Raw genomic sequence first — 9,865 nt, 5'->3', positions numbered from 1 at the left:
GTCTTCCCGCCCCCTTCCGGTGCCGCGGTCACTTCCGCCTCCGCCGCCCCGCCTCCGCCCCGCCCTCCGGGACCTCAGGATAACCACGGCCACCGCTCCCTCCTTCCTAACGAACTTCTCAGATGCTCCAGGCTCGCGAGATACGTCTTCCAGGTCGCCAGTCAAGGCATTCTGGGAAATGTAGTCTGCTCCGCCTGGACGGCCGGGAGAAGGTGGGGCCTCCGTCCCGAACGGAACTACACGATCCGGCAGGAAGTGCGGCCATCTTGCTTCCGGAGTTAGCGCCGGCGCCGTCCGGGTAAAGTGAGGATTCCTGGAGGCAGTCCGGGCCCGCGCGCCACAACGGTTTTCCTGGTGGGTCGGCCTGAGCTGGGGAAGCGGCACCGGCGTTTCCCAGGGAGGGGGGAGTGGGAGTAGGATTACAGGCAGTTTTTAAAGACCAGAGGCTTCCGAATCCAGGAAGGGAGGAGGAGGTTCTGAGGCAGGTCCGTGGTTTGAGGGCCTTCGGGATGGTGAATGATTGGCTATCCGTTGCTCAGAATCTTCTACTTCCTCAGGTGATTGGTTGCCCGTTGTTAAGGCCCCTTGGGTTCCCTAGGGGATTGGCTGCCCGTTGCTAGGCCCCCGACTTCCAGAAGTGATTGGCTCCTTATCCATTGCTTGGTTCCCAGTTGGGGGTGTTCGTTTCCTGGTCCTAACTCCTTAATACTCCGAATAGCAGCGTCCCATCGGTTAGGGAGCCTCTCGAACTACAGTAGCAGCAAAAGCTTCTCTTTAACGCTTTACGGCTGGCAGAACACTACAGATATTATCTAGCTTGGAGCACGTGGGGATCGCAGTCGGCCCCATCCACCCTGGCCTCTCTGGGCGATATGACGACCTGGCTTTGGAATAGCCCAAGAGGAGGAAAAGGAAGGAGCAGCCAGAGCCCAGAGAAAGCTGGGAGGGTACCAAAAGGAGATCTCAGTCCTTGATCCTGTAGTCCATCTCCTCGGGATGTGGTGGAGGGAGCCGTGCAAGCATCGGAGACCCCGCTTTATAGAGAGGGAGGGGGTAAAAGAGACACAGAGGAGCATGGGCAAAATGGGAGCACTGACCCACCAAGGGCCGGCCGCCTTTGCGAGTCCTAGGGCTGTTGGTGCCAAATTCAGGGCAATTAGCACAGCACCAGAGCAGCATATCCAGCCTCAGCTTATGTTTGATTATGATGGTAAAAGGGATCAGTAGAATGGCCACCCCTCAAGAACACATTAAGAATGTGGAAGGCTTTGCCAAAGCTTACACTGAAAGCACAGAAGCTACAGGAAGAATCAGCCTCAAGAAACTTCCTGGAACAAGTGAATTCCCCACATCAACCAATTCTTAGAGAGAAATGAAGCTGGGATGAATAAATATGCTATGACATTGATGTGCCAGAACAGAATTTTATCTCTCTAAAAGGTGAATTCAAGAATTCAGGTGAATTCAAAGGTGAATTCAGTCTGCATTCAAGAGTTCTTGAAGACGTTTCTGCCGGCTATGACTCCCCCAAAAAAAAGATTCAGTGAGAGACTTCTGTGCCAAGGTGGGAAAGAATCCTGATGAAGTTAGTTATGCAGGAGACTTTTTCGTTTCATAAGCTGGAGATTGAATTTCAATGGCAAAATGGTTGCCTGGCTTTTAGAACAAGAGGATCTGGAGATCCTCTTCAAGCAGATCCAGCAAAACTGGTGTTGCAGAGAAGGAAAGCATCCTAGAGAAGTAGGGAGGTCAAGAACACCTGGATGTACCAGGCTCTGAGTTACTACTAGCTCACACAGAAGACTGGAATATTCAAGACATGAAACAATCATTAAAGTACAAGAGTGAGCTATTCTAGCCTGCCCTAAGTATGAGGAGGATGTCAAGATCAACAATCAGACACACATCTGGGGTTCCTATTGGAAAAAAAATAGATGGTGGACAACTCCTATGTCAACTTTTCTTACTGTACCAGAGAAGTTGGGAAGGCAATCAGTAATGCAAATGAATCTATTCCTGATGCTGTAGTGGGAGAAGAGCATATGAATAGATCCAAATGATGAGGTTCATCAAGAGAAACAGAGAAGAAACAAATGAAGAGTAGTTCAGATAGTTGTGAAGAAAAGTAAATTTATGAAAAATTGAAAAAGGAATAAAATGCTAAGGAAGCGAGAGGCAAGGAGCTCATGTAACTCCAAGAGATGAAGAGACCATGTAACAACACATATGTGCCTATAGAAGAGGAAATGGGAGCATATGTGATGAAATATCAGTGGCCACAAGATCCTGTGGCTTCTTTCCTTGGACTTTGAATGAGATGCAGCATACCAGCATGTATATATTTTTAGTCTTGTGGTAAACAGATTGAAAAATTCTCATTTTTCTTACTGTAGGTCTTTGAAATAAATTTCTGCAGCTCTTTCATAAAAACAAACACATATAGTTTGAGTTTCACAAAAACCCTGAAAGGTGATTACTATTCTCATTTTAGATATATGGAAACTGAAGCTTAAAAGTAACCTTGCCCAGAAGTGATAATCAACCAACAAACGCTTGAATGCTTATTGTGTGCCAGGGCACCAAGGGCAAAACATAACCTGCCTTCAAGGAGCTTGCGTTAAATTATCATAGCCAGCATTTCTATGTAGTGCTTTAAGGTTTGCAAGATACTTTACAAATACAGTATCATAAAATCTAGCAACGCTTTGGGGTGAGTGCTATTATCATCTCTATTTTACAGACGAAGTAAATGCAGACACAGATTAAGTGATTTTTGCACTTAGTAGTAGCAACATAACTAATAAGTGTCTGAGGTCAGATTTGAATTCATATCTAACCTGATTTGCTCAGTGTATTATAAAATTGATCAGGAGTGGAGTGGGGATAGGGTGGGGTTTAGACTAAAAGTCAAAAAGGTCAGGAAACATGAGGAAGAAGAGAATTCTAAGCTTGAGGGAAAGCCAATAAAAAGTCCCAAAGCATAGCCGAGAAATATTTGTGGTGATATTTGAACTCCAATCTTGCTGACTCCAAGCCCAGCCTGCATCCACTCTGACCTCTTCTGGTAGGGATGGGGTTGTTGCCCAATATCCTTTGTGGTCTGGTAGTGGAAATAGAGCAGAAGAAATGGGTTTGAATTCATTTATTAACTTATGAGCTTTGGTAAATCAGTTAAACCTCCATGCCTTCAGCTGTAAAATGGGCATATTCTCTAATCACGATAGTAAGGATTTCATGAGCAAGTGTAGGAACAATTATCAGGAGTAGCCAAAAGTTACCTGTAGAAGGACTGAACCTCATTAGCATGGTTAGTATTCTCCTGTCCAAGGTGAAGACAGTCATGTTGTCAGGTCATCTTGATGAGCTTTGAAGAAGCCTTTGTTCCACCTTTGCTGGAAGGTGTGCACTGGGCAAAAATATTTGTAATGGCTCTTTTTATGGCTCTTAATCCAAAAAATTGGAATTAAGTTATGGTCTATGAAGGTAATAGAAAATAAAAAAATTGCTGAAGAGGCTGATTTTAGAAAGGCCTGAAAAGATTTACATGAACTTGATGCTGAGAGCATCAGAACCAGGAATACATTGTACACAATAACAACAAGACTGTACGATGATCAACTATGACAAGACTTGGTTCTTCTTGGTGGTTCAGGGCTCTAAAGCAATCCCAATATACCTTGGACAGAAAATGCCACCTGTATCCAGAGAGAGAACTGTGGAGACTGAATGTAAATCTATGTTTACTTTTCTTTCTTTTTTTTTTCTCTTTCCCTTTTTGTTCTGATTTTTCTCTCTCAAACATGATTCATAAATGTGTGTTTTAACAAATTAATGTATATGTATGACCAGAAAAATAAACAAAAAAAGGAAACGAGAGGATGAAGAAGGTGTGCACTGGACATGGATGGATGGGTTCAGTTTAGGTCTGACTTGGTAAAATTTCTCCCTAGAGGCAGTTCCTGGGACCTATATACTGGGAGTGGCTTCAGACACTAGCTGGATGACTTTAGCTAGATCACTTACTCCCTTTGCCTCAGTCTTAACTATAAAATGGGGATAATAACAGCACCTACCTCCCACCTACCAATCCCACATTGTGAGGATTAAAGGAGAAAAAAGGTACTTAGCACAGTTGTTGGCACATAGTAGGTACATAATAAATGCTTGTTTCCTTTCTTTGTGTAAAAGGAATATGGTTCCTTCCTGGGTGAGTTAAGTGAAGAATTAAACTTTTATAAACCCCAGAATGCTGGAGTGTTCTCTTGGACTCAGAGATCTGAAGGGAAATGATCCCACCAGACATTCAGCCAGCCAGCATGTGACAGGGTGCCAGATCCCTCTACACATTACCTCATTTGAGCCTTTGATAGGATGGAAACAGCACTGGCCGTAGAATTAAATCTGGTTTTGCTTCTTATTGTCTCCTCTGGGCAAGTCTTCACTCCTTTGCAGATGGATGTCCTCATCTGTTGAAAGTGGGTAATGATATTTTGCTTTACACAGTGCCCTCAGATTTATGCGATGCCCTGTCATGAGATCTGGGGTACGAGGATCACCTCTATCTTACAGATGAGAAAACTAAGACTTAAGGGGTAAGGCGACGAGTTTGTAGTTTGCCCACAGTCACACAGCTAGGAAGCGTCAAGAGCTAGGACCCTTCTCCAAGTATGAGGAAAACCCCTATGAACTCAGGCTGGGATGGTGGAGATTGGCAGTAGCAGATCTGTAGGTGTTTATCGTACGCATCTCTTTAATCTGTACCCTCCGTAAACAGTCTCTCACCCACTGCTGTATTATTGATAGGTTTTTGAGGACAGCCCCCTTCCTGACGGGTGTTAGAGATCAGGAAATCCCTGGAAATGGATAAATTTGTCATTCGAAAACCTCTGCCTCCCAGCAACCCTCAGAAGAAAGGTTCTGCAGAAAAGGTTTACAAGCAGGCTACTCTGGAGTCTCTGAAGGTGAGAAGCAGCCGGGGGGAGGGGGGCTGTTGTGGTTTTTTGGACGCAGATGGGGGAGGATGGTCATCCTTGGCCCAGCCACCCGAGCTCTGGGGAGGCTGGGCTCCTGATGGCCCTGCACAACGGACTCAGCACGCAGGCCCTTCTTTCAGACTTCCCAGCTAGGCCGAACAGCTCCTGGCTCGGCCACCTCGGGCTCCTCAACTTTCCTTGCTCTCAACTCTTAGGTCTAGTCAGTTGCTAGACTGTGTTGATTCTCCCTCAGCAACATCTCTTGGCCCCCTCTTCTCGTCACCTCCTCTCTGTACTGTTGCAATACCCTTTACTTAGTTTTCTTCCGCTCGTTTCTCTCTTCTCCTAAAACACCGGACATCCATACTCAACAGCCTGCCGCAGACAGAACACTTGATTCCAGCCCTGGTCAGTATTCCATAAATGTCTGACTCAGAGGTGCAGCAGAGGTTGCAGGAATGATCTCTCAGGTCCTGAAAAGCAGGTCAGGCAGGGACTTGTTCCCATCTGGTTTTTTGATCCAAGAACAGAGGCTTAAGTTACCCAGGGTCACTCTTAGTAAGGCAGGCCGTATGGGAGCCAGGGCCGGAAGCTCCTGTGGAGAAAGAACATTGGATTCCTGGCCCCTGGAGCTGGGTCGGACCAGCTGCCCATGGAGTGAGACCGGAGCAGATCCCTCAGCTCTCTGGAGGCCACAGTCCTTATCCACCAGGGAGATCAGGAGGCCCTTAGATGTGATGGTTCCACACTTCTGGCTCTCTCGGCTTCAGCTCTTGGGGACCCTTGCTTCACATTTGCAGCTCGTCTCCGGTCCGTTGGGACGAGAAAAGCATCTGCACGAATGAGAGTGGTGCCCGATGGATCCTGTCATCTCCATTCTGGGCCCCTCCTGTGTGCTGGCCCGCTTAGGGTCTGTTTGGAGGCAGCGTGGCCGTGCAGGCAAGGAGAAGGCTAAATGGAGAGTCAGCAGACGTTGGGCTTCTAGGGAGCGCCCTCGAGCCCCGTGAACCTCAGTTTCCTTCTTTGTCACTCAGGCCCGATACTGACTGTCACATCTGCTCCTGAGGAGCCTACAGGAGGCGGCCTCTCCTCTTCCTGTTGACCTTGGCCTTGGGAGCCCTCTTCTTCCCTGAGGAAGGCGGCGTCCATGGACAGCATACCCCGAGGGGTTCGGCACGTGCTGTGCAGGGTCCGTGTCATCACCTGGCAGACACCGTGGGAACGCAGCGCTCAGAATCCTCTTGTGTTTCGTTTTAGCTCATTAGCAGGCTGCAGTGGATCCTGTCAGGAACCTGAGGGCAGCAAGCATGTCTCCCGGGGCCATTCCACCTCTACCCTCTTAGGGGGTATGGCCAGCAGAAGGTGGGTTAGATTTCCTGGCCTGGCCCTGGGCCACAGAAAATGCCTCATATACAAGTCCTGGGCACTGCAGTGAAGCGATCCCTCATTGGACCCAAGGCACTGAGGTGGGAGATGGAAGGGACAGAGAAGGCCTTTGGGTCTAGAATTGCCGAGAACAGGAGAGGAGAAGACTTCCTGCCTGAGTGCGAGTGGGGCCAAAGATCCTGCAGCTGTCCTTGGACCCCTGAAGGCTACGCCGCCCCCCCCCCCCCCCCCCAGCAAGCTTCTTGGGAGCTAAAGTGAGCACAGTAGCAAATGCTGCCTCACACCGGGTTAAAATAAAACCTGCTTTGGCGAAAAGTGCCTGGTGGAGGGGCCGAGGCTAGCGCTGGCAAGGGCAGGGCATCGTGCTGGCACATCAGTTCAAACAGTGGGCCCCAAATGGAAGAGATGGGAGAGGGGGTGGGGTTGGGCTGGGGAAGCTCTTCCAGGGCTCTGCCCCAGGACAAAAGCCATTGGTAGCATCCTCTTCTCCTGCCGCCTCTGGGAGGTTTGCACGTGAGGACACCCCTTGGCTGACAAATGAAACTTGTACACGACCCCAGGTCAAAGGGGACTGAGTGACGCCCAGCAGGCCCTAACTTCTCTGGTCTTGGTCTACCTAAGAAGCATGGAGGAGAATGTTGCTCAAAAGGGCATCTGGGAGGTGGCGTGGGACCCAGGAGCTTCCCCCAGGGCAGGAGAAGAGCTGCCCAGCGCCGCCCGCTATCTTGGTACCCACATGCTGGAGAAGGCCTGCGGGCGCTGGGTCCCTCAGAGAGAAGCCTCCCCCGGAGCCGGTGCCCAAGAGCCATTTGAGGCGAGGGCTGAAGTAGACGAAGGGCAGAGAGAAGCCTGGGCCCGCGCATGGCTCCTCACCGTGTCAGGAAACGCTAGCCAGGCGACTCGGTGATTGCCAAGCAGTGTCAGCTCCGGGGGCAGGGCCGAGGCTGCCGGAAAGGGCCCGCCTTCCTCCTCACCACCACCAACTGCTGGCCAACCGTTACTCATTGGCTGTTGGGCCCAGGAGTTCCAAGAGCAGTGGAATGTTGGTCTGCAGCTGTCAGTGGGGAAGCTCCCCGGGAGAAGGGGCTTCCTCCCCAATGAACTGCTGGTCTAGCCAAGCCAGAAGGCGCCCGAGAGAGCCAGGGGCGGCACGTCCAGTGCCCTGCTACCCCCTGGAAATCACCTTACCTCAGACCCTGGTCCATGAGCCTTAGGACTGGCCAGGACCCCCAGGTGGCAGTTCTTCCTACGGGGACCCTCTGGCTCAGGGGCTGCCCTCCTGACCTTCCATGGAGCCCTCGGGGTCTGCAGATAGGCCATGCTCTTGGGAGAACACCATTTCCAGCTTATTGATGGGTGCCCTCAGGCGGATTCTCAGGGGCTGTCCCGTGCCCAGGTGCCAGGTGCTCGCTGCCCTGCCCCCTGCTTCCTCCTGCTTCCAGCTCTGTATGGTCTCCACCAGCTAGAAAGGCGTTCTCGAGCTCAGGGGCTTCCGTGTGCACTGGGGCTGGGCCTGGCCCCTAGAGGCAGCTTAATGCGGCTCCCCGACTTGTTCGAGCTCCTCCAGCTCCCCAGTGTTGGAGCCCAGTGCTAGGCCTGGGCAAGGCCCCCTCCCCCGCCAGCTCCTGCCCTGAGGCACCACTCCTGGTTGGTGATGCCCTTGGCCTGGCCTCCTTTTTAAGAGAACCCAGTGTGCTCATTCAGCCCCTCTCCACTCACTTCTCTGATGCTTTCCTGTCTCCTTGGCAGCCACCTTCTCTCTCCCCGGCTCCCCAGCCCTCCTTCCAGCTCCTATAGGTATGCAAGCTCTAGGAGCACAGGGAGCACCTTGTCTAGCCTCCTAAGTGAGGAGGGGGAGCACCTGCTGGCCTCCTGTGTGAAGGGGGGAGTACCTGCTGGCCTCCTGTGTGAGAGGGGGAGCACCTGCTGGCCTCCTGTGTGAGGTGGGGAGCACCTGCTGGCCTCCTGTGTGAAGGGGGGAGCACCTGCTGGCCTCCTGTCTCGGGGGGAGCACCTGCTGGCCTCCTGTGTGAAGGGGGGAGTACCTGCTGGCCTCCTATGTGAGGTGGGGAGCACCTGCTGGCCTCCTGTGTGAAGGGGGGAGCACCTGCTGGCCTCCTGTGTGAGGGAGGGAGCACCGGCTGGCCTCCTGTGTGAGGGAGGGAGCACCTGCTGGCCTTCTGTGTGGGAGGGGAGCACCTGCTGGCCCAGGGGGCCTCCTGGGGGCACTCAGCACGGGGTATAGCTCCTGCTGCTTCTGTTCTGGCCTTATTCTGTTGGCAAACTAGAGAGGGGGCACCTGCTGGCCTCCTGTGTGAGGTGGGGAGCACCTGCTGGCCTCCTGTGTGAGGTGGGGAGCACCTGCTGGCCTCCTGTGTGAGGTGGGGAGCACCTGCTGGCCTCCTGTGTGAGGGGGGGGAAGCACCTGCTGGCCTCCTGTGTGAGGGGGGGGAAGCACCTGCTGGCCTCCTGTGTGAGGTGGGGAGCACCTGCTGGCCTCCTGTGTGAGGTGGGGAGCACCTGCTGGCCTCCTGTGTGAGGAGGGGAGCACCTGCTGGCTTCCAGTGTGAGGAGGGGAGCACCTGCTGGCCTCCTGTGTGAGAGGGGGAGCACCTGCTGGCCTCCTATGTGAGGTGGGGAGCACCTGCTGGCCTCCTGTGTGAAGGGGGGAGCACCTGCTGGCCTCCTGTCTCGGGGGGAGCACCTGCTGGCCTCCTGTGAGGTGGGGAGCACCTGCTGGCCTCCTGTGTGAGGGAGGGAGCACCTGCTGGCCTCCTGTGTGAGGGGGGGAAGCACCTGCTGGCCTCCTGTGTGAGGTGGGGAGCACCTGCTGGCCTCCTGTGTGAGGAGGGGAGCACCTGCTGGCTTCCAGTGTGAGGAGGGGAGCACCTGCTGGCCTCCAGTGTGAGAGGGGAAGCACCTGCTGGCCTCCTGTGTGAGGGGGGGAGCACCTGCTGGCCTCCTGTGTGAGGGGGGGAGCACCTGCTGGTCTCCTGTGTGAGGGGGGGAGCACCTGCTGGCCTCCTGTGTGAGGGGGGGAGCACCTGCTGGCCTCCTGTGTGAGGGGGGGAGCACCTGCTGGCCTCCTGTGTGAGGGGGGGAGCACCTGCTGGCCTCCTGTCTCGGGGGGAGCACCTGCTGGCCTCCTGTGTGAGGGGGGGAGCACCTGCTGGCCTCCTGTGTGAGGGGGGAGCACCTGCTGGCCTCCTGTCTCGGGGGGAGCACCTGCTGGCCTCCTGTGTGAGGGGGGGAGCACCTGCTGGCCTCCTGTGTGAGGGGGGGAGCACCTGCTGGCCTCCTGTGTGAGGGGGGGAGCACCGGCTGGCCTCCTGTGTGAGAGGGGAGCACCTGATGGTCTGTGTGAGGGGGAGGAGCACCTGCTGGCCTCCTGTGTGGGAGGGGAACACCTGTTGGCCTCCTGTGTGAGGAGGGGGAGCACCTGCTGGCCTTCTGTGTGGGAGGGGAGCACTTGCTGGCCTCCTGTGTGAGGTGGGGAGCACCTGCTG

General features: G+C 53.5%; 1 protein-coding gene and 1 pseudogene across 3 annotated transcripts in view; both read left to right on the top strand.

Moving 5' to 3' along the window:
* Positions 1-17: 17 nt before the first annotated feature.
* TCEANC2 (transcription elongation factor A N-terminal and central domain containing 2) overlaps positions 18-9,865 on the top strand; it is a 31,355-nt gene continuing 21,507 nt past the window's right edge. The window contains exons 1-2 of one of the 3 annotated variants that reach the window (XM_051999638.1): positions 18-354; positions 4,804-4,961. In XM_051999638.1, the coding sequence (XP_051855598.1) occupies positions 4,860-4,961 (102 nt within the window). In that variant the 5' untranslated portion in view covers positions 18-354; positions 4,804-4,859. Of the gene's footprint in view, positions 355-4,803; positions 4,962-7,420; positions 7,763-9,865 lie in introns of those variants that run through there. The other 2 variants (XM_051999637.1, XM_051999639.1) reach the window with 2 other exon arrangements.
* On the top strand, positions 1,084-2,820 carry LOC127561675 (pre-mRNA-splicing factor SLU7-like; annotated as a pseudogene).

The sequence above is a fragment of the Antechinus flavipes genome, chromosome 4 (assembly GCF_016432865.1).
Source record: "Antechinus flavipes isolate AdamAnt ecotype Samford, QLD, Australia chromosome 4, AdamAnt_v2, whole genome shotgun sequence".
Classification (NCBI taxonomy): domain Eukaryota; kingdom Metazoa; phylum Chordata; class Mammalia; order Dasyuromorphia; family Dasyuridae; genus Antechinus; species Antechinus flavipes.
Note: the sequence above shows the minus strand (reverse complement) of the source record. Positions and strands in the feature narration are given on the sequence as shown.